This window comes from Schistocerca gregaria, chromosome 8, assembly GCF_023897955.1.
Source record: "Schistocerca gregaria isolate iqSchGreg1 chromosome 8, iqSchGreg1.2, whole genome shotgun sequence".
Taxonomy (NCBI): domain Eukaryota; kingdom Metazoa; phylum Arthropoda; class Insecta; order Orthoptera; family Acrididae; genus Schistocerca; species Schistocerca gregaria.
In genome coordinates, this window is record NC_064927.1 from 390,098,079 (window position 1) to 390,123,573 (window position 25,495).

A 25,495-nucleotide genomic window follows, 5' to 3' on the forward strand; every position below is an offset into this window, starting at 1 on the left:
CGAAGTATGCTGCTCTCCGTTGGATCTTCTCTATTTCTTCTATCAACCCTATCTGGTACGGATCCCACACTGCTGAGCAGTATTCAAGCATTGGGCGAACAAGCGTACTGTAACCTACTTCCTTTGTTGTCGGATTGCATTTCCTTAGGATTCTTCCAATGAATCTCAGTCTGGCATCTGCTTTACCGACGATCAACTTTATATGATCATTCCATTTTAAATCATTCCTAATGCGTACTCCCAGATAATTTATGGAATTGACTGCTTCCAGTTGCTGACCTGCTATTTTGTAGCTAAATGATAAGGGACCTATCTTTCTATGTATTCGCATCACATTACACTTGTCTACATTGAGATTCAATTGCCATTCCGTGCACCATGCGTCAATTCGCTGCAGATCCTCCTGCATTTCAGTACAATTTTTCATTGTTGCAACCTCTCGATACACCACAGCATCGTCTGCAAAAAGCCTCAGTGAACTTCCGATGTCATCCACCAGGTCATTTATGTATATTGTGAATAGCAACGGTCCTATGACACTCCCCTGCGGCACACCTGAAATCACTCTTACTTCGGAAGACTTCTCTCCATTGAGAATGACATGCTGCGTTCTGTTATCTAGGAACTCCTCAATATCGTGCATGGTCTCCGCGAGCACGCAAAGTGACGCAACACGACCTGGCGTGCACTCCACTAATGTCTGAAGTAGTGCTGTAGGAAAGTGACACCATGAATCCTGCAGGGCTGCCCATAAATCCGTAAGAGTATGAGGGGGTGGAGATCTCTTCTGAACAGCACGTTGCAAGACATCCCAGATGTTCTCAATAATGTTCATGTCTGCGGAATTTCAATGACTACAGGTGACAGTTTACGTTATGGATCTGGAGGGTTATTATTCACAACAAAAATAAAATCTACAGGAAAACTTCTGAATACTTACTTAACGTAGGTATATAGACTTTGTGACAGTGGCAAAAATACTCATTCTATTTTGGATTAAATTTTAAAAGGAACATAAAATTGGACTGCATTTCGTTGGTAGCCCTAGTTTTCAGTCCATGAATACAACAACCTAACCCCATGAACCATGGACCTTGCCGTTGGTGGGGAGGCTTGCGTGCCTCAGCGATACAGATAGCCGTACCGTAGGTGCGACCACAACGTTGGGGTATCTGTTGAGGGGCCAGACAAACGTTTAGTTCCTGAAGAGGGGCAGCAGCCTTTTCAGTAGTTGCAGGGGCAACAGTCTGGATGATTGACTGCTCTGTCTTTGTAACACTAACCAAAACGGCCTTTGCTGTGCTGGTACTGCGAACGGCTGAAAGCAAGGGGAAACTACGGCCGTAATTTTACCCGAGGGCATGCTGCTTTACTGTATGGTTAAATGATGATGGCGTCCTCTTGAGTAAATATTCCGGAGGTAAAGTAGTCCCCCATTCGGATCTCCGGGCTGTAACTATTCGAGAGGATGTCATTATTAGGAGAAGAAAACTGGCGTTCTACGGATCGGAGCGTGGAATGTCAGATCCGTTAATCGGGCAGGTACGTTAGAAAATTTAAAAAGGGAAATGGATAGGTTAAAGTTAGATATAGTGGGAATTAGTGAAGTTCGGTGGCAGGAGGAACAAGACTTCTGGTCAGGTGACTACAGGGTTCTAAACACAAAATCAAATAGGGGTAATGCAGGAGTAGGTTTAATACTGAATAGGAAAATAGAAATGCGGGTAAGCTACTACAAACAGCATAGTGAACGCATTATTGTGGCCAAGATAGATTCGAAGCCCACGCCTACCACAGTAGTACAAGTTTATATGCCAACTAGCTCTGCAGATGACGAAGAAATTGAAGAAATGTATGATGAAATAAAAGAAATTATTCAGATAGTGAAGGGAGATGAAAATTTAATAGTCATGAGTGACTGGAATTCGTCAGTAGGAAAAGGGAGAGAAGGAAACGTAGTAGGTGAATATGGATTGGGGGTAAGAAACTAAAGAGGAAGCAGCCTGGTAGAATTTTGCACAGAGCACAACCTAATCATAGCTAACACTTGGTTCAAGAATCATAAAAGAAGGTTGTATACATGGAAGAATCCTGGAGATACTAGAAGGTATCAGATAGATTATATAATGGTAAGACAGAGATTTAGGAACCAGGTTTTAAATTGTAAGGCATTTCCATTGGCAGATGTTGACTCTGACCACCATCTATTGGTTATGTACTGTAGATTAAAACTGAAGAAACTGCAAAAAGATGGGAATTTAAGGAGATGGGACCTGGATAAACTGACTAAACCAGAGGTTGTACAGAGTTTCAGGGAGAGCATAAGGGAACAATTGACAGGAATGGGGGAAAGAAATACAGTAGAAGAAGAATGGGTAGCTCTGAGGGATGAAGTAGTGAAGGCAGCAGAGGATGAAGTAGGTAAAAAGACGAGGGCTGCTAGAAATCCTTGGGTAACAGAAGGAATATTGAATTTAATTGATGAAAGGAGAAAATATAAAAATGCAGTAAATGAAGCAGGCAAAAAGGAATAGAAAGTCGGAATATTGAGATCGACAGGAAGTGCAAAATGGCTAAGCAGGGATGGCTAGAGGACAAATGTAATGATGTAGAGGTTTATCTCACTAGGGGTAAGATAGATACTGCCTACAGGAAAATTAAGGAGACCTTTGGAGAAAAGAGAGCCACTTGTATGAATATCAAGAGCTCAGATGGAAACCCAGTTCTAAGCAAAGAAAGGAAAGCAGAAAAAATGTGGAGGGCATATATGGAAGGTCTATACAAGGGCGATGTACTTGAGGACAATATTATGGAAATGGAAGAGGATGTAGATGAAGATGAAATGGGAGATATGATACTGCGTGAAGAGTTTGACAGAGCACTGAAAGACCTGAGTCGAAACAAGGCCCCGGGAGTAGACAACATTCCATTAGAACTACTGACAGCCATGGGAGAACCAGTACTGACAAAACTCTACCATCTGGTGAGCAAGATATATGAGACAGGCGAAATACCCTCAGACTTCAAGAAGAGTATAATAATTCCAATCCCAAAGAGAGCAGGTGTTGACAGATGTGAAAATTACCGAACTATCAGTTTAATAAGTCACAGCTGCAGAATACTAACACGAATTCTTTACAGATGAATGGAAAAACTAGTAGAAGCCGACCTCGGGAAAGATCAGTTTGGATTCCGTAGAAATACTGGAACACGTGAGGCAATACTGACCCCACGACTTATCTTAGAACATAGATTAAGTAAAGGCAAACCCACGTTCCTAGCATATGTAGACTTAGAGAAAGCTTTTGACAACGTTGACTGGAATACTCTCCTTCAAATTCTGAAGATGGCAGGGGTTAAATACAGGGAGCGAAAAGCTATTTACAATTTGTACAGAAACCAGATGGCAGTTATAAGAGTCGAGAGGCATGAAAGGGAAGCAGCGGTTGGGAAGGGAGCAAGACAGGGTTGTAGCCTGTCCCTCATGTTATTCAATCTGTATATTGAGCAAGCAGTAAAGGAAACAAAAGAAAAATTCGGAGTAGGTATTAAAATCCACGGAGAAGAAATAAAAACTTTGAAGTTTGCCGATGACATTGTAATTCTGTCAGAGACAGCAAAGGACTTGGAAGAGCAGTTGAACGGAATGGATAGTGTCTTGAAAGGGGGATATAAGATGAACATCAACAAAAGCAAAACGAGGATAATGGAATGTAGTCGAATTAAGTCGGGTGATGTTGAGGGTATTAGATTAGGGAATGAGACACTTAAAGTAGTAAAGGAGTTTTGCTATTTGGGGAGCAAAATAACTGATGATGGTCGAAGTAGAGAGGATATAAAATGTAGGCTGGCAATGGCAAGGAAAGCGTTTCTGAAGAAGAGAGATTTGTTAACATCGAGTATAGATTTAAGTGTCAGGAAGTCATTTCTGAAAGTATTTCTATGGAGTGTAGCCATGTTTTGAAGTGAAACATGGACGATAAATAATTTGGACAAGAAGAGAATAGAAGCTTTCGAAATGTGGTGCTACAGAAGAATGCTGAAGATTAAATGGGTAGATCACATAACTAATGAGGAAGTATTGAATAGGATTGGGGAGAAGAGAAGTTTATGGCACAACTTGACTAGAAGAAGGGATCGGTTGATAGGACATGTTCTGAGGCATCAAGGGATCATTACTTTAGTATTGGAGGGCAGCGTGGAGGGTAAAAATCGTAGAGGGAGACCAAGGGATGAAAACACTAAGCAGATTCAGAAGGATGTAGGTTGCAGTAGGAACTGGGAGATGAAGATGCTTCACAGGATAGGATAGCATGGAGAGCTGCATGAAACCAGTCTCAGGACTGAAGACCACAATACAACAAATAATGTTTCATTTGGCAGAGAAATACTTTTTTGGGCGCTTCATGAGAAAATGACGAGCAAGATTAAATGTAATACCTTCTTTATATGTGACAGGCTTCTCTGTTTATCTTCAGCCATGCTCTCTTTAAGTTAACTCAGGCGCTGTAAGAACTTAAAACATTGCTTGCATGTTACTGCATGGTTCGGCCATCGGTTGGTAAAATTATGAAGTATTGCGAAGCTTTATTGTACGAGCGAGGCGAAGCGAGTGTAGCTGCGGCTGAGCGGCGAACTGGACAACTTCGCTAGGTTTTCGTGCTTTGTGAATGAACTACTTCATTTGAACGCTTCACGGCAAAGAGTGAAATGAATGAAGTAGTTCACGGGAATGAACGAGTTGACCCATCTCTAGTTGACTGGCCCAGGCGAGGCGTAAAGCTTTGTGCCGTGCAGTCATCTTGGTTACAAGGGGGGGGGTCTTCGGCTCCGAAAGCGCATATTGATGATATTTCGTTGAATATTTCGCACACTGACACTTGTTGATTGACCAGCATTGAAATCTGCAGCAATTTGCGGAAGGGTTGCACGTCTGCCACGTTGAACGATTCTCTTCAATCGTCGTTCGTCTCGTGAGCTGACTCTTAACACCACGTTCAAACTCACTTAAATATCGATAACCTGCCGTTGCAGCCGTCGCCGAAAGAAGCGCCGTATTCTGCCTGTTTACATATGCCTGTATTGAATACGCATGCCTATACCAGTTTCGTTGGCGCTTCAATGTAATTACGTTAGTTAAATTTTGAAGTCTTGCTTCATTTCCTTCGAGTATCGAAACTAATTGTGCGTTACCGGTTTTTATTACTTTTTGCCTTTGACCTGTTGTCTGATTCCGCTTGTCTTGCTGTTCTCCTCTCTTCTAATTCTGCTTGTCTTGCCTTTGAGTGGTATTTTCTCATCATACGCACAACTTGTAAGAAATAAAGGTTCAGTCTTTCAGTTACTGTCGAGCTTTGTCTATTTCTTACTGGTGTCCACCCATCGACACTCGCCCTTGGAGCAGGTGTAATTCGGCTCGAATTATACCCTCCTTTGGATGGTGTGTGCAGAGCATATTTAAAATTTAGCAAGCGTGTCGTCTCACTAGGGGCATTTGTCCCCGTTTGCACCTAAGTTTCGTTATCATTTATCAGGTATTTTATCTCGCTGTCTGTGCTTCCGATACATCATCGTACTCTCTGAAATAGCTACCTCACTAGGGACTCCGTGCGACTGCTACGGTCGCAGGTTCGAATCCTGCCTCGGGCATGGATGTGTGTGATGTCCTTAGGTTAGTTAGGTTTAAGTCAGTTGAGTCCCATAGTGCTCAGAGCCATTTTGAACCATCACTAGGGACTGTTGTCGCTGTTTGCGCCTCAGTTTCGTTATCTTACAACGGATATTGTGTTCCACTAAGAGCGCTTCCGTCATTGTTGGTCTCTTTCGTCATCATACTTTCTGAAATAGCTTCCTCCGTACACGCCATGTCCATTATTGTTCCACTGTTCTCATCGTTGTTCCTTCTTGCACCGCTTTTGGATCGACAACGGGTATCCATATCTCAGGCTTTTAGACGAACGAGAGAAAAAGGGACAGGACTTCTAACGTATTTCAGACAAAAACAAATCTCCTTTCACTGTCCAATTATAAGCACACTAAAACTTAACTCTTCACACGCAACAACTACCGTCAGAATATCAACGTACAGAAGCCCGTTGCTCAACACGATACGGAAATCATGTTCAGCCAGGACGATTTGGATTTGTACAGAAATTTTCTTTCGATCTAACGTACCATCTAACTACTACACTAGAAAATTCCAGCGATAATAGAGGTACTAGGCTATCGAGTAACGAATAGGAATATTATTTCTCTGAACACAGGCTCGCTGAGTGTAACGTACTTGTTTAATTATGTAATTAGCTTGGCTGATGGAAAATTATTCTGTTACATAGCATGATACATTATCATGCGAATTTCAGTTGGGAATTTATAAGAGAACATATCTCGGGTGGGCCGCCTGAATTGGTCAACTACTTATTAACCCTGAACACATGCTTCAACAAAACAACAGTTCGTGAATAGGCCTCAGTTCAGGACAAATTAATATAATCCTGATGAACCTTGATAATTCTTGATTAATTCTGGCACGAGAATCAGCTTGGGAAATGCTCTTAGAAAAACAAATATTCATACTTGTATGAGCTGAGATGTCTTGGAAGACTCTCGATAGGAAATTGGATAAACAGCGGGTGAGTTAAAGAACATTAGGATTGCGTTTTACTACACATTTATTTCATTGTTAAATATTTAAAACAGACACACACGAACAAACTTATATTTAACAGAAAAATACCACCTATCGTGGAGTGTTGGTACTGAATATTGCTGGTAAAATGAACTGAAATCGATACGAGAATAACACAATCGTTTGAAATCAGGGGTGCCTTGGGAGAGATGGGTTACCCATGCTCACATTGACCAATCATTCATCACAGAGAAAGAGGTTTTTCTATGTTTTAGTAAAGAGAAGAAGATCTAAATTCTGTTAGAGAGAGACTAGCTTCGGTGGTCGGATACTTTAACAGAAAATCATTCCCAAATTTATAAAGAAATGACGCAGGATTGCAATGAAGAACAATGAATGGAAACTATGTCGTGTAAACAGTTCTTCCAAAAGATAGGAGACACCGAATTTCACTAGTAACCACGTGGCTACACACTGCAGAGAAAAAACGATAAAATGTATAAAAATCAATAATCAAACAATAAAGCTCGAGAATTTGTTTGAGCAGGGAAACTGGTTCATTTGCATGCGTAGATTAGTAAAGCACAATCTCACGAACAAAGCACATGGTAAAGGTTACCGACCATGCACAAAGACAACTTACTCAGATCTGCACAAAACACACTGGCCTTTTATTAATATAACTACGGATTGTTAAAGCTATATGCACTGCTCGTAATCAGGTACACGATTTATTCAGGAATCTAGTCACAACAATAGAGTCACGTAGCTTCATGCCCCAGAATCACAAAGTTATAGAGCACATGAAAACACTCCTAAAAATTCCAAAAATCACAAAATTATTCTCAATCCCTTTCCACGCAAGGTATCCCGAGTTATTCTATAATAGCTGAATCCACTAAGAATTGAATTATCCCAGGAATGTATGAGGGGTTGGAGAAGCATAGGATGATGAGTAGTATCTGAGAGACGCCTGGCTCAAAACAACTTCTATAGGCTGGTATTAAAGAAATATTGTATAGGATTGAGCGGTTTTTGACGCAGAATGAATAAGAAGGTATTTATCATGATGTTGTGAATGTATCTCAATATAATATGAAATATGACATTATAAATTACGTTAGAATTTTCCAGAGTTAAATAACTAACTGTCAATTTCACTGGTTCACACCAGAATATTTGCTCATTAAATGAATACTCTTCACAAATAGTGTCACTATCTTCTTCGCATGTATAGTATTTGGAAAAGGATTGGCCGTTCTGTCTTATTAACGTGGGCACGTGAAGCATCTTCCTTTTGTTGATCTTACAGTTGCCGCAGTCATCGTTCGTTGGCTCATAATTTCACAATGTCCTCGGCTTGGAGAATTTAATATAGGGCCGTGGCTTGTTTATTCTCCTCTCCATATGAGAAAAGTTCTCTTTTTATCAGATCTGCCTTCCGCGTGGCTGGGACATTACTGTGAAAATAAACACAAAATATTTATAACTATTAGATCCGATAGAGGTTGTAGGTGGGACTTTATGTAGATCACTTTTTACGTTGGAACCCATGTCCGGATACGTCATACAACGACGCTACAGAGCGTCAAAGTTACAGGCGCTGGTACCTGTTCATGTGTGTATACAGGGCGGTCCAATGATCGACACTGGGCCAAATATCTCACGAAATAAGCGTCAAACGAAAAAAACTACAAAGAAAGAAACTTGTCGAACTTGAAGGGGGAAACAAGATGGCGCTATGGTTGGCCCGCTATTTGGCGCTGCCATACGTCAAACGGAACTGCGTTTTTTTTTTTAAACAGGTACCCCCATTTTTTGTTACATTTCGTGTAGTACGTAAAGAAATATGAATGCTTCAGTCGGACCACTTTTTTCGCTTTGTGATACATGGCGCTGTAATAGTCACAAACATATGGCTCACAATTTTAGGCGAAGGGTTGGTAACAGGTAGGTTTTTTAAATTAAGATACAGAACGTAGGTACGTTTGAACATTTTATTTCGGTTGTTCCAATGTGATACATGTACCTTTGTGAACTTTTCATTTCTGAGAACGCATGCTGTTACAGAGTGATTACCTGTAAATACCACATTAATGCAATAAATGCTCAAAATGATGTCCGTCAACCTGAATGCATTTGGGAATATGTGTAACGACATTCCTTTCAACAGCGAGTAGTTCGCCTTCCATAATGTTAGCACATGCATTGACAATGCGCTGACGCATGTTGTCAGGCGTTGTCGGTGGATCACGGTAGCAAACATTCTTCAACTTTCCCCACAGGAAGATATCCGGGGACGTCAGATCCGGTGAACGTGCGGGCCAATCCACTTGTCATGAAATATGCTATTCAATACCGCTTCAACCACACGCGAGCTATGTGCCGGACATCCACCATGTTTGAAGTACATCGTCATTCTGTCATGCAGTGAAACATCTCGTAGTAACATCGGTAGAAGCATTACGTAGTAAATCAGTATACATTGCACCATTCAGATTGCCATCGATAAAATGGGGGCCAATTTATCCTTCCTCCCATAATGCCGCACCATACATTAACCCGCCAAGGTCGCTGATGTTCCACTTGTCGCAGCCATCGTGGATTTTTCCGTTGCCCAATAGTGCAATTATGCCGGTTTCCGTTACCGCTGTTGGCGAATGACGCTTCGTCGCCTAATAAAACGAGTGCAAAAAATCTATCATCGTCCCGTAATTTCTCATGTGCCCAGTGGCAGAACTGTACACGACGTTCAAAGTCGTCGCCATGCAATTCCTGGTGCATAGAAATATGGTACGGGTGCAATCGATGTTGATGTAGGATTCTCAACACCGACTTTTTTGAGATTCCCGATTTTCGCGCAGTTTGTCTCCTACTGATGTACGGATTAGCCGCGACAGCAGCTAAAACACCTACTTGGGCATCATCATTTGTTGCAGGTCGTGGTTGACGTTTCACATGTGGCTGAACACTTCCTGCTCCCTTAAATAACGTAACTATCCGGTGAACGGTCTGGATACTTGGATGATGTCGTCCAGGATACCGAGCAGCATACATAGCACACGCCCGTTGGGCATTTTGATCACAATAGCCATACATCAACACGATGTCGACCTTTTCCGCAGTTGGTAAGCGGTCCATTTTAACACGGATGATGTATCACGAAGCAAATACCGTCCGCACTGGCGGAATGTTACGTGATACCACGTACTTATACGTTTGTAAGTATTACAGCGCCATCTATCTCAAAGCGAAAAAAGTGGCCCAACTAAACCATTCATATTTCTTTACGTACTACACGAATATGTAATAAAATGGGGCACCTATTAAAAAAAAAAAACGCAGTTGACATCCGTTTGAGCTATGGCAGCGCCATCTAGCAGGCCAACCATAGCGCCATCTGGTTTCCCCCTTCAAGCTAGACGAGTTTCGTTCTTTGTAGTGTTTTCGTTTGATGCTTATTTCATGAGATATTTGGCCCGGTCACTACCAACGGACCACCCTGTATACAAGGCGCTTCCGTGATGATGTTACAAACTTTCTAGGATGATGGAGACGGATAAATTTATTAATTTCAGCTAGGGGTTCTGGTTTCGAAACAAATATGTCGAAAGTTATACACGAAACTGATTCTGATATCTCTGACTGTGGAATACATGTGCTGGTACTATTGTTGCTAAGAACATAGGGTAGGCAACTTTCAGAGATAGTAGTATGGACCAAAACAAATAAAAATGTCCAGACACAGGTGCTCGAAAATGCATACCTGAGGAGCTATGAGCATTTTTTCATCTTCGCTATTGCAAAACACATCTCGTCATAGATCTTGAGGAATGCAGTTTAGAGCCCATGTTTGCTAGACATTTTTTCTCGTTGTGGTCCGTACTACTTCGTCTGAAAGTTGCCTACCCTACATTCTTAGCAACAACAATACTGGTGCATATATTTCACTGTCAGAGGCATCACAACGGTTTTTGCTTGTAACAGTTTGTTTCGTTGGTTTCTGGTACAGGGATTTCTACCTCAAATTGATACATTCATCCTTCTCCATCATCCTTCAAAAGTTTGTAACATCATCACGAAATCACCCCGTATACACATACATTTACAGATGCCGGCGCTTACAGCTCTGAAGCTCTGTAGCATCGTTGGATGACGTTTCCAGAGATGGGTTCCTATGTGAAACTTGATCTACTAAGTCGACATGAACTGTGAACCACGCTGTTTAGGCTATGACGCTTGCTTTTCTGTAGCAAATTAAACTCTTAATAAGTATCTAGCTAATGTTAAAATGATTTAGATATGACATAGAGCTCAGATATGGTAATTTAATATTGAAATATCACTATAGCTGCATGTCTGCCAGGTGTAGCTCTCGTGCTCTCGGTTTTAATTAACAGTTGCACCGACACCTAATTGATGCTGTTCAGAATTGTAAAAGTGGATATCAACTCTTATAGTTAATGAAACGACTATAAAAATGCTTCATATAAATGGCCGTATCTTTTAACTGCGTTGGCCAAGCCAAGGAAACATAGACCTTAATATGCGACACAAATTTCAACTTCATACGTCTACCCGTTCCTGAGTTAAAAAGAGTTCTTGAAAGTCAGACGGACAACAAAGCAACCCTGATAAGGCAGTGGTCGCTATACTGCGGCTCTGTGACCCGCATCAAGTATTCCGGAAGCCCGAGCTTCTCATTTTTTTCTTATAATAAAGTGCACCTAGCAACTAACAGCCGAATCCAAAGATGTCAACTAAGGTGAAGAGTTTATTAAGACTGCAGTTCTCCTGTTCAGTAACAAAAATACAGAGCCAGTAATACTTTAAGATGTTCCTAATTTTAATTGACGTTGGTGAATTCGGCTGTGAGCCAAGTAAAAGTTGGCCGCTTACCTCAGGGGTGGAAGGATATGTTGCTTGGCGAATGTGAGGTTAGAGGATGTGAGTAGGGGAATGAATTATTGTGTGTTTTTCAGTGCTGACAACTCGAAGGCATGCCCGACTCATCTGATCAGCTATTATGATACTTTTGGCACAGAAGTAACATGGATTTGTCAATACATTATGGAGACGGTCATCTTCTAAAGCGGTACATACACTATATGTTCAAAAGTATCCGGACACCCTCAAAAACATACGTTTTCCATATTAGGCGCATTGTGCTGCCACCTACTGCCAGGTACTCCATATCAGCGACCTCAGTAGTCATTACACATCGTCAGAGAGCAGAATGGGGCGCTCTGCGGAACTCACGGACTTTGAATGTGGTCAGGTGATTGGGTGTCACTTGTGTCATACGTCCGTACGCGAAATTTCCACACTCTTAAACATCCCTAGGTCCACTGTTTCCGATGTGAAGTGGAAAAGTGAAGGGACGCGTACAGCACAAAAGCGTACAGGCCGAGCTCGTGTGTTGACTGGCAGAGACCACCGACAGTTGAAGAGGGTCGCAATGTGTAAAAGGCAGACATCTATCCAGACCATCACACAGGAATTCCAAACTGCATCACGATCCAATGCACGAACTATGACAGTTAGGCGGGACGTGAGAAAACTTGGATTTAATGGTCGAGCGACTGCTCATAAGCCACACTTCAATCCGGTAAATGCCAAATAACGCCTCGGTTGGTGTAAGGAGCGTAAACATTGGACTAATGAACAGTGGAAAAACGTTGTATTGAGTGACGAATCACGGTACACAATGTGGCTATCCGATGGCAGGATGTGGGTATGGCAATTGCCCGGAGAACGTCATCTGCCAGCGTGTCTAGTGCCAACAATAAAATTCGGAGGCGGTGGTGTTTTGATGTGGTCATGTCTTTTTTTTTTAATTGGCTCTAAGCACTATGGGACTTAACATCTGAGGTGATCAGTCCCCTAGACTTAGAACTACTTAAACCTAACTAATCTAAGGACATTACACACATCCATGCCCGAAGCAGATTTCGAACCTGCGACCGTAGCAGCAGCGCCGTTCCGGACTGAAGCGCCTAGAAGCGTGTTTTTCATGGAGGAGCCTTGCACTCCTCGTTGTTTTGCGTGGCTCTATCACAGCACAGGCCTACATTGATGTTTTAAGCACCTTCTTGCTTCCCACTGTTGAAGAGAAATTCAGGGATGGTGACTGCATCTTTCAACACGATCGAGCACCCGTTCATAATGTACGGCCTGTGGTCGAGTGGTTACACAACAATAGCATTCCTGTAATGGACTGGCCTGCATAGGGTCCTGACCTGAATTCTATACAACACCTTTGGGATGTTTCGGAACGCCGATTTCGTGCCAGGCCTCACCGACCGACATCGATACCTCTCCTCAGTGCAGCACTCCGTGAAGAATGGGCTGCCATTCCCCAAGAAACTTTCCAACACCTGATTGAAAGTATGCCTGCGAGGGTGGAAGCTGTCATGAAGGCTAAGGGTGGGCCAACACTATATTGAATTCCAGCATTACCAATGGAGGGCACGACGAACTTGTAAGTCATTGTCAGCCAGGTGTCCGGATACTTCTGATCACATAGTGTATTTGTAACAAGGAATATGAAATTAAATTAAGGCTGCCGTAATACGAAGCATCTAGTACAAGAAAAATGACATACCAAATATGTAGTAAGCATTTGTGATCGTGTGTAACTCACTCAAATACAAGTACAGTTGCTGTGATTAATCAGTTAACCATCTGCTCACATAGACAACAGCACTTCGTCAAGAAATTACAGTGTCACAACTTAGGCGTTGCGGAGGATAGCAGCAACATGAAACGGAGAATAGGCGACACGAAGTGTTTCGAATCGTGCCGACTTTTAACTATCAGTGCTTGGCCAGTGGCCAACTTTTCGCGCCTTTGCTATAGCTCGGCTGATGGGGGCTCATTAACGTACTAATTTACGTAGGTTACGAAATAAAAGTAAGATGGATGCATATGCCGCCTAGGTGGTGCGCCACCACGTCAGCACTGGTTGTTGAGCAGAACACTCTGACGATCACTGGCGTGGACGATACACGTATTAGCAATGAGTGTCATATTATTATTAAAAAGGTTCCTTAAACACATTTTAAGTTCCGTCTATAACACGCTACAGTTTGTAGTGCTGTTATTGCACATGAATAGACTTTGACAGATGGGGATCCGGTGCAAACTCTTATCTGACTGTCTACAGTTTTAATTCTTATCTGACGTGGAAGTCGATTACACAAACTCATGTTGTTAATGTACTCACATAAAATAATATATTCTCAGACATTAACTGCTACAGAGATTGTATAAGAATATGGAAGGCGCAAGTCTATATTATCCATATTATTTTGTCAATATACACGTCTTAGTTCTACTTAAGATGATATGAAAGTCATCAGTTTATTATGACAACCGCTCATGTTAAGGTAACGTTATCACATTTTTCCACACAGTTGTCAGAGTTGGACTGTTATATTTGCTTGGGATTGACATCTCAGATGTCTTGTGGGCATGGGGCTTGGTACACTGATAAATACATATCGCTGGCTTCGTACATTAATAAATACATACCGCTAGCTTGATACATTAATAAATACATACCACTGGCTTGGTACATTAATAGACACATAGCGCTGAATATGCATTTTTGTTGCCCAGAGTAGCACATTGCACACAAAAAAAGAAAGAAATTTTGTTCCTTGTGGTTGCTGGATCAACTCCCACACTCTACCCCATGGTTGTGGGGTATCCACGTCACAGCCTATCAAATAGTGTTCAATCAGATTTACAAAGTAGCTATTCTGATCGTATTGCTATGCTAAAACGCATTCCACTCTTTGTCCTACACTTTCAACATTGCAGCACAGTCAGCAATCGCGATAATCTAGTACATAAGAAACTATCAGCCTCGATTGCGGTAATGAAACCAAATTTTACCTAGGTTTCAGCCCAGATAATTGAGCCTCCTCCAGAAGATATACCTGAATCTATAATTTGTCTAAGAAGGCATGGTCTAGTACTTATGTACCGCATTTTTAAAATGTGACTGCGCCTACTCAGGCTGTTTTAGTTTTATTTCTAGATCATACCCTCTTAGACATATTATAGATTTAGGTATATTTTCTGAAGAAGGCTTAATTATTTGGGCTGAAACCTAGGTAAAGGTTGGTTTCATTATCGTAATCGAGGCTGATAGTTTCTTATATATTAGTTTGTCCTACACATATACAAAGACAGACAGACGTGGAATCTAACCCAGCTTCTTTTGGAGAATTAAAGTAAGAATGGCTGACATGTGGGAAGTACACACATTCCAGCTAATCAGGGCCGATAGTGGATTATAAGACTATACTCTGTATGTCTATAGTTTAAATTATTTTGTGTCGAGATCGATTATACAAACTACCAAACAGCACTACTGACATGCCGCTTCAATTCAGGATAAAACTCCAAGCTTTCGACCACTACCTCCATGTTCGTCGTCAGGGCTAAAACTGACTGTCGTGAACTAGCTAGGTTCCCACTTTTGTTGTTCCCACTTTTTCATATAAAAGTGGGAGCCTCGCTAGTTCACGAGTCAGTTTTAGCCCTGACGACGAACATGGAGGTAGTGGTCGAAAGCTTGGAGTTTTATCCTGAATTGAAGCGGCATGTACACCGAGAGATTTTTACTCAAGAAATACGTCGCGAAAGGCTTCGTAGCACTACTTATAGTTCTATTGTAGACTTTATCTTGGCAGAATTCTATGGTCTTCATCTGTACGGCTGGATCGTTTTGCATAGTGGATAGTAATGTTGTGGAATGAGTCATTTTACATTCACATCGCTATATAATTTGTACGTACGGCTACATTCTGAAGACTTACGTTTTTTTACGGAAAGAAAAAAAGATACGGCTGTGAGTTAGTAATCCCTATCCACCATATTTTACACGTTACACTAATAGAATAGAAGGAGTTGTCACGGACAAACTTTCTCAGTTTCTTACCAGATTTTACTTTGCCGCCTGTCAGACATCTTATTTTACTGGCCAAGTGATCAAAATGGGCTCGTAAAATTGCTCTTTAAAAATCATTTTGTTTGAAACGGGAAACAACCGTCGCTCTCCAGCGACACTGCGCATCGCATGAAAGACACGATGAGCAGTATTTGTTTGGGATGACTCCAGTTACTCATTACAACAACGAAACTAAAAGTATCTGCCGAAACACAGAGAAAATGCACCAGGTGACTCTTAGGATAGACACGCTGTGTATGTAGTTCTGCAGTTTGTCTGTTGGCGAGTAACAGAAGCTTATAAGTTGATCATGTGATCATGATGTCATTTCCGGTCATGACTCCAAAAAATGAGAATACATATTGACTCTAAGGGTAAAAAAATTACGTAACATGATTAGTTGGTTTAAGTTCTTTTCGATTTGTGTTAGACGCTGCTCTAACTTTAGCAACTTATAACATTATACCTGGAAGTGCATCAAACCCCATCACGATCGATCTTATGTACAGTTATTTATCGCTTACACACCATGTCTCAGGAAATGATTAGGATTTTGGTGTTTTGTTGCATAAAAACATTGGGTTACGAGGCTTGCTAGTGTGCCTGAGACCATTACCAGGTTGAATTAATAGACAGTATATATTTAGCACGCAAGCTACCTTAAACATATGTTCTGCAAAAAATTAGCCAGCAGAGTTTCACGAGAACTTTGAAGCCAGTCCATGGCTTACATACGTGTATGCCCGAACAACTATCAGACAGAAACGCTCCCTAATTCTGCGCAAGTCACAGATTTTTTATACTTTTTTAAACACACTTCGCTGCTGTGCAGGTGTGTACAAGCACCGCTTGGGTTCCCCTACGCACTGTGGACGTCTGTATGCATTTTGTGCCGCCAACTTCTCATTGTTGTGGATGAGTTACTTCTGTATCTTGATGAATAAATAACTTTCGAGTATTTATTATACAATATATGTGCCCCGTTGCTTGTTATCATTTGTAGAAAACCTTGTTTCGATATCTTGAATCGTTGATAAGATATGACGATTGTTATGACCACATGCCTCGCAATACGACAAGGATGTGAATGGGTGTGTTAGACACGACAGTCTGTCGGGTGTAAAACCCAGTAGCTCGAGGACGACATGTCATATCATTTTGTTCTCAATTTTAACTGAAGTTTCCATATCATCTCTGCATTTCATTCACTGCAATGTATGAGCTAAAATCATTCATACAAAAAGTTTGTGCAGTGAATTTCTACCACCGCAAACTGTTTAAAATTAAATGCAGTGTTTTACTTAATTTGATGGTGCGCGGTAAGTATGACAGACAACGAAAAAAAATTCAATTCTTTATCGAGTGAAGATATGAAACTGTAAGATGTACAAAAATCAAAATTTTTCACGCAATAGTTTTCGAAAAATCGGATGATAAGTATTTCGTTAGCCGGACGCCGTCTTCTAGGAAAGGCACCAGAATTTCACGAGCATACAGTCATAACAAAGGCCATCCTCAGCACTGAATGGAGAGAGCACATTTGTAGCAGCGAAAATGTTAATGCTGGCTCGAACTCTAGGTGGCTGTGTGCTTATAAGTTAATCGCTTGATCATGACATCTCTCCCTAAATTTTTAGAACACACACACTCTGCAAACCACCATGTACTTCCTGGTCGAGGACATTTAGTGTCGCTCGCAAAAATACATCAGAATGTTTTTTGCTGAATAAATGTGGAGCCGCACCAAGGTTTACATAGGAATATCTTCTAACGACTATCGGACTGAATCTTGGAACAACAGATATACATATATTGCAGATTCTTCTTGTTTTTAATGTCTCAGTTAATACAGGGTGGACGGGAAGTAATTAGGCATTGAAACTGACATATAACTTTTATCCTCGCAGAGCTATTTATTTGAAATTAATACAGTATGTACACTGTTATATGAAGGGCTTATTTCAATAGCGGTACAAGACCATTACCTCCACTTTTCTGCCTATAATACTTCTGAAATTGATGATCCAAACAAACAGAAAGAAAGGTTCATCTCTAGCAAGAAGCCATATGCTCGAATATTTCTGGTATGTCAACTGCAGATTTTCCAGCGCTCATTTAACTTTAGGATTCTGTATCTCAAAATGAACGTAAATGGACTTGTACCACTATTGAAATAAGCCCTTCATATAGGAATATGACTGTATACGTTAAAAGTCCATTAAATTTCGATGTAGGTACCTGTTTCGTCGACCAGTCTCGAAAAACGATCTGGAATGAAACGCAGGTTTCTGGAGGAAGTTGTGTTGGATGTTGATAAGAACTTCTCGAATCCGTGCTTCCAATTCGTTCACTGTGCGAGCTTTCGTCTGGTACATCTCCTTTTTTGGTCAGACCCATAAAAAAGGTCACAGCGTTTCCGATCTGGGCACCTTTCAGGCCATTCATGAGGTCCTTTCTCTGTAGTCAATGTCCTGGAATCTTCACAACCAACCAGTTCCACACGAAGTTTGGATTGTGAAGCGGTGCACCGTCTTACATGAAATTAATTTTGTCGACGTTTTCCCATCTAGATACCGTGGTCCAAACTTAATCGTGAAGCATTTGAAGGTAGCGATTCCTGTTTATTGAGTCACGGAGAAGATGTGCGCCGATGATATTTGTAGCCGTTATTCCATACCACATGGTCACTTTTGGATGAGAATGCATCTTTTTCACAGTAACTCCGGGATCTTGTGCCGCCCAGTAATGGTAGATGTGCCGATTGATGAAACCTTCGACATGGAATACGGCCTCATGATTTGAGGATGATGTAAAACATTTGAGGCCGACCTTTGTGCCAGCCATCTGGTGCTGCATGTAATGGGATGTCCATGCTCGGAAGTTTAAAGAATCATTTCTCAAAATTTGAAAATGATATCCTTTTAGAATTGGTCGGCTGTGATGCGAAAATTTTATATTGCAAAAAGAAGGTAGGTGTAGTTTTCAGAAGATTCTGGACTTGTCGATGGCTGGAACAGAGGATAAAGCTGTAAAAAGATCTGACGTCCATACTAGTACAAGTTACTCGTTCACTCAGTTGAATCTTCATCCCATTTCCGGTATTAAAATAGTTGAATCTTCATCTCATTTTCGAGTTTAAACTGAATATAGTTAAAGTATAGTGACTAATACAATTTTGCACATGAATAATACTCGTATATGTGACACTGACTACCACAACTTTGAAGAAACGTGCTTCATCATATAATTTCTGGATCGAGATTAGTTTCGTAATTTCTGTAGAATGGAAGACTTTTTTTCGAAGCTGCTCATCATCACTGAAAAAGATATTTACTAACAAGATAAAATCGTGAGGTGGTTCTTAAGCCTATGAGATTCGGAAATACATTTTAAACGAAGTGTCATCACATAAACTTCTAATCTATAAATTGTTTATTTTCTAACATAGATTCACAGCTACGTTAAGATTTCTATGCACTGGCGTAAAATTCCTGAGGATGGCCTTTGCAACAAGAATTGTAGCAAATACATTACTTATAATAAATAATATCGACTATTGCGTGTAATGCTTCAATTAAATAAAGAAGAAAACCTTAAAATCTTTTAGAAAGCAGAAGGTGAAACAAAAATGAAAGAAGATGGATGCAGACCTGCTGCTTCTCTCTTCCCAGCACTCGACGCTTTCAGTTACAGTATGCTTTCAAAAAACCAGTTACATCTGCATTTTGTTACACATTGTGTCGATGTTCGATATTTAACTATGACAAACTGTATCAAAACTATATTAGATGCACCATTTGCATATGCCTGTAATGTCATTAGATGTCTATTCATTGGTGAGATGGTGTTATTACGATAAGCAGGAAATTCTAAGCTCTCGTTGATTTGGTCTAATAATCACCACATTGTTTCTCCTGAACAACAAAATCTTTATTCAAATGTCCTGTCCCCGTAATCTTCAAAATGATTTCCCCTTTTCACAAGTCCACCAATATAGTTTCTGCGACAACTTATATGATCAAGATTATATTTTTCATCTTCAGTGCCATCTAAAACATCAAAACGCATCGCCAGCTTGGTGCAGTATGGTTTTTTTTATTCTGACCATGATCAGTTGAAGATAAACGATCCTCTGACCTCAGTCACTTGTAATTGTTATCAGGTCCCTTGTGTAATTTTAAATGTGGCAGGTGCAGTCGAATTTTGCGTTGACCAGGATTAAATGTTGACTTAGCAATGATTAACTTTTGATCAACATTAGTGCAGTCAGGTCTAAGAGTGTTTAGTGGCTTCTACTAGCTATCGAAGTTTAAAGAGAAATTTTTTTATACTTTAGATACTGTCTTCCTCTATCGAATTACGTAATACATATATATAAAAATAAACATAAAAATGTGCCATTGGCGAAAAGAGTATTTGTGAAATAACAGAAATCAAGTAATTTAAAAACGATGAAAATTGTAAATGTTTGTTTCTTTCTCGTACTTCTTTATATGAAGACAAGCTTCTTAAGATTACAGAGTAATAATAAATTCAGATGGGAAGGGCATACTACAGAACTACTGGATTCCCAAATCTGAATGTTGTTATCTTGTCAGACATTCAGAGCATAAAACTAGAAACTATATCACAGTTCAAAGACTTTTATCCTGTGATATTGCGCTGTATCCTATCTCAAGCTAAGCTACCACTGTCTGGATTCAAAAGCGTGTAATATAGTTAACATATGGAGTGAATTAAGAAGTCTGACAGAAGACTATCCAATGGCTTGTAATAATTGACGAGTTTTAGTTATTTTGCTCATTTATCATATGGATTATGTTGAATATGATAATGATTTGATCTCGTAATTTGTAATACATTGTAATAGAAAATAAAAATTAGTTACTGAAGGTGCCTGTGAACATATTATTTGTTGTATACCGACAATAAGTCAGCCATGATGGATGCAAAACATGCATCTTGATACTGAATAAAATATAGACTTCCTACATATGGACGTGAAGTAATTTACTGTTGTTCAGAATGGCATGTCGTATTCAGCAACACACATTTTCTGTAACTTATGAGAAGTTGTAAAAGTTTGTCCACTAATAAAGTACAGATTATAAGGAGTGTGGAATATTTATGGGTGACAAACTGATAATGAAATAAATCACTGGATTTTTAAAATAACTAAGTAACACACACATGATTAATATTAGGGATAATCTGAGTTCATTATATTTGATTTTTGTACATCTGAAGTACAGTAATCTGATACTGAAGTATTTTAATTCTTCTGTGAAATTTGTATTCTATATTTCGTTATTCTTAATGTTCCTTATTCAGGAGGTCTCATCATTTTGGATTTATGTGATTAAAAAAGTATCTACTCTTCATTACTGTTCTTGCAATTAGAAACAACCACAGATTTTTTGAAAACATAAGCATCATATAAATTAATCAAAGAAGAGATAATGAACAATTGGAACCTGAGGGTTCTCAATTTAGAAAACAAAACAACACCAAAAATTTTTCCAGTATTAATTTTGATTTCTTATGACTATGTTAAAGCAGCTTCTTCTTTATCTATTGTAATCCATTAACTGTTCAGCCTTATCTGTTCCCAACAGGCTGACCTTGGAATTTTTTCATGCAAATTATATATAATGTAATGTCTTGCATTAAGCCTCATAAAACCCAAGCACCTTCAAATTCATTGTGCTGTTGTGTTTGCCACTATTATGGATCAGTTCCTCAATATAAACAAATTAAAAGTATTAATAATGATTCTTGAAGTTTTTCTGATGTAAGTAGTATTTCAAGCTTTCAGGATCAACTCGATGATGCCTACATCTAGCCATATATTTCAGATGACCATCTGAAGACGGGTGAATGGTTGTCAAACCATAATGGTGTGGTCAATTATCTACACAATACGCCTCCAATCCAAAAACTTCAAATAAAATTAGTACCATCTAATTGTGATAGTTGAATGCAAAACTTCATCAAAAGCTTTCATCCAAGATATGCTTTGTGCTGTACTGCCTCTATATTACACCACAGATGTGCCTAACTAGATGTAGAGATTGTGCTCAGGATGGCTAGAAGTCAAAATACACAGGAATAACACATACCAGTCTCCAAGAGCATTCTTATATATTTTTGGGAACAGTCATGTCTGTGTGAGTGCTACACTGTAAATTATTTGTTTATGAAGGGATTTCCTCTTTGTTTTTGAAGGGATTTCCTCTTTGTCACACAGAAAAATTGACTGCTGCTACGTGCATATGGTCCAAGTTCCCAACTGTATTTGTAGGAAGATTTAGATGTGTAGTAACATCTTTTCCGTTGGTGGATGATTTGAGTAACTATTTTACACACTTCCAGAATTCTGAACTGATTTTGTGATGTCCACTGTGTGGAACCTGCAACAGGTAGTGAATTTAATTAATGATGAACTGGTCTGTGCTTGTTTCAGGAATTTATAACTGAGCAAAGTGTTGAAAGTGTCCAAGAAACCGTTAGCGAAGATGATGTCATTGAGGAAGGAAATACTGTGTTTATAGGAAATGAGAACAGAGGTAAGATGTTTTAATTGGGTTATGTTTTGAGTGAAAGAGACTACTAAAGTAAGAAAACTGATAAGGTTGACAATAAATTTCGTTTTTCTCTAAACAGATCATTGGTACACATCACGAGTTAGCGCTTCTGACTATGTACCACAAGCGAAGAAAAGAAAATATGAAACAGAGGAATGCAAAGAGAGAAACGATGCTGCATATACCACACAGTACGAAAGGTACGTTGGTGAGGCAGACGAATGCGACCTGTATGGCCAACTGATTGCAACAAAGTTAAAAAAGATGGACGAAAGGAGTAGAGATATTGCAATGAATAGAATCGACAATCTCCTCTTTGAAATGAAGATGAAGTTAAACGATCAATCTTAATAGTGACAAAGAGCTATATTCATCCAAATATCAGATTTCCCGCTACATCTGTCCACTCACATCAGGGAAGTTCATCTCCACTATGTTATGCAGTATTATTTTCAACTTACAAAATAGAAGATTTACTACTATAGGTCATTAAATTATGCGAGCGCCCCCCCCCCCCCCCCGCGCGCGCTCTCTGAAATTCTAATTTCCATTCACCTTTAGGTTACTGGTGACTAATTTTCTATCAGATAATTTCAGAGGATGGATAAAGAGTGAAATCAATCGTGCATAAAGTATGAGTTTTTAATGAAAGTAAGTGAAAAATTCATTTAGTGATGCATTATGTTATCTTTTTTGAAAGTGTATTTTGGAAATGTAACAGCTACTAGAAATCTCAAATTGCATATCCTTTCGCCATTTTGGCTAAAATGAAGATTCTTATGCACTTACATTTTGCACACTGCTTTTAGTTCCTGAATTTCATAAATTGTATGAAAAATAATTGTTTTATAGATGAAAAAGACTGAAAATGTTGTTATATGTATGTTGGTTATTATCTGTACATTGATATAGACTGTAATGTATTAAAGTTGCAATAAAATGATCTCAAACTTTTTATCACATATCATTTAAAGATATAGATTGTTATCATGTTAGACAGTACATTTAGTTGTAGCTTTATATACATGTACCAATGGCCTTGCCACGGTGGTAACACCGGTTCCCATCAGATCACTGAAGTTAAATGCTGTCAGGCTTGAATAGCACTTGCATGGGTCTGCCAAATGCTGTTGGTATGTGGGGTGCACTCAGCCCTTTGAGGCCAATTGAAGAGGTACTTAATTGAGAAGTAGTGGCACTGGTCACGAAAACTGACAATGTCTGTAAGAGTGGTGTGGTGAACACACATGCCTCTGTATCCACATCCGGTGATGTCTAAGATCTGAGGATGACACGGCGGCCGGTCGTACTGGTGGCTTTGATAGCTCTTCAGACGGTGCTTATTTTTGATTTTTATATACGTGTGCTTAAGCAAATCCTGTAGTGCAATGTAAATCTATGAAGCTAATTACAATAATAAAAAACAATAAATGTCCAAACAGCGAGTTAGTATTGTTTCTGGACAGAATTAATTTTGTTCTGCAAGTAATAAGGGACTAGCGCCTGCCAAACCGTTTCAGAGTATGGCCAAAATTATCAGGAAATGGAAGCAAAAGTGCCCAGAAAGTGAAGTTCGTTGACAACAAAGTTCTGCTATTACATGTAATTCCTTAGCCTTCATTTTGATTTAATTTTGGGACACAAGCTCCAAATGATAACTAACCCTTTAAAATTGAGAAGGAACTGTTGTAAGGTTTCACAGCTGGAGTCGGTTACCACAAACCATATTTCATATTCCACAGTTACTTTAGTAGATGCCCCTTTCGAGTACATCTCCATCTTCCGCTTCTTGTCAGATCTTTCTTTATGTTGCCATTGGAAGCAACAGTTGCACAAAAATACGAAAATTTATCTTGACAATGAAAACACTACATGAGCAGTACAAGTGGAATCCATCTCTATTGCTTTTATAGCATTAGCTTACACTGGGTACATAATTTACATTTTTTTGTTATAAAATTCTAATAGCACTGTGACCAAACAGTTTCAGCCACAAAAAATTGTGTTCATCAGGGAATGTCGTTTTCATTAGTGGCTGAACAGCTGGTTCACTGTATTGGAGATAAAAATACATGTAGAAGTATGAACTGAAGACAGAAATAGCTTCACACAGTTGCACAAGCTAGAAACTTAGTTTAGACATTTGTAACCATTAGTGAAATATTTGTATGTATTAACAACTGTACCTTGAAAATCACTATAGGGTGCATGCAAGAGCCGTAAAAAAATGGTTTTCATAATGGATGTCAGTAACAATATTTTTTAAATTTGTATTTATAATCACTGTGGAAATCTGAGATTTATATTGCTCATCAGGTCACAACTCGAGGACTTTGAAGATTCTGAGTTGACAAAACGTTAATAATGTCACGCAAAAACGAAAAGCAAGTATCAGTTCCAATAGCAGGTTTGTCAACAAGATGTAACATTTCACACAGGCTGGCTCTGCTACGCCCACCAGGGGCTTCGTCGCAGACAGTGCGTGAAGCAGACATGGAAGTATATATGCAGCTGAAGTGGCTGCTTCAACAGAGAATGCTGCTATAATATACATACATAGAATTGTGTAGCAGATTACTTGGAGCACTATCTATCTGCCATCTTTAAAAGCAGACGTCTCCAACCCACAGTCGTAAGAGGACTTCCAACTCAAGTGTGTTAAAACATGTCCATCGATGGAAAACCTGTTTCGGCACCCTCCTCTAGACAAACGAAGATGTATGTGAAGTAGCCCATTTCTCGGCCACATCTTGGACATAAATCGAGACTTCAGTTTCGTATAAGTACGAAACGACTGTTACTATACTTTTCATGTTCATTCTATCGTACATGAATGAACGTGGATCGCCGGGGAGAGGGTAAGTCTTAGGATTTTTTAGTAGGTTGGCGTGTAAGAAGCGCAGATATTCTTGTAGAAAATCAAACAGCACACGGGTATGTCAGCAACATGACCATATACATATGAAAAACTATGGAAAACATACGTTAGATGACATTAAAATGGGTAAAAGTCGACGAAAACCTGGTATAACCACGAAAAATGACGACAAACGTAAAAACTGAGAGAAATAGTATGAAATATGTAAAATCGTGAAAACCTAGTAAAATTACAGAAATTGACTGAGAATTCATAAAATTAGAGACAAATACCACAAAGAGACAAATACCATGAAAAGAGTACTGAGCAAAATCAATGAAATTTTGTGTTCTGGAGGAGTGGAGTAGACTGATGCTACGTATACACACCTTAATAGTGGAGAGAGGATACATGACCAAAACAGCCTAACATAGGACCATGACTTCTGTGTGCAAGAGGAAAGTTAC

General features: G+C 39.6%; 1 protein-coding gene across 1 annotated transcript in view; it reads left to right on the forward strand.

Annotated features, from left to right (window-relative positions):
- The window catches only part of LOC126284474 (uncharacterized), a 41,067-nt gene extending 17,942 nt beyond the window's left edge, over positions 1–23,125 (forward strand). The window contains exons 3-4 of the mRNA XM_049983429.1: positions 22,051–22,153; positions 22,251–23,125. Of these exons, the coding sequence (XP_049839386.1) occupies positions 22,051–22,153; positions 22,251–22,522 (375 nt within the window). The 3' untranslated portion in view covers positions 22,523–23,125. The remainder of the gene's footprint in view (positions 1–22,050; positions 22,154–22,250) is intronic.
- The last annotated feature ends 2,370 nt before the right edge of the window (positions 23,126–25,495 follow it).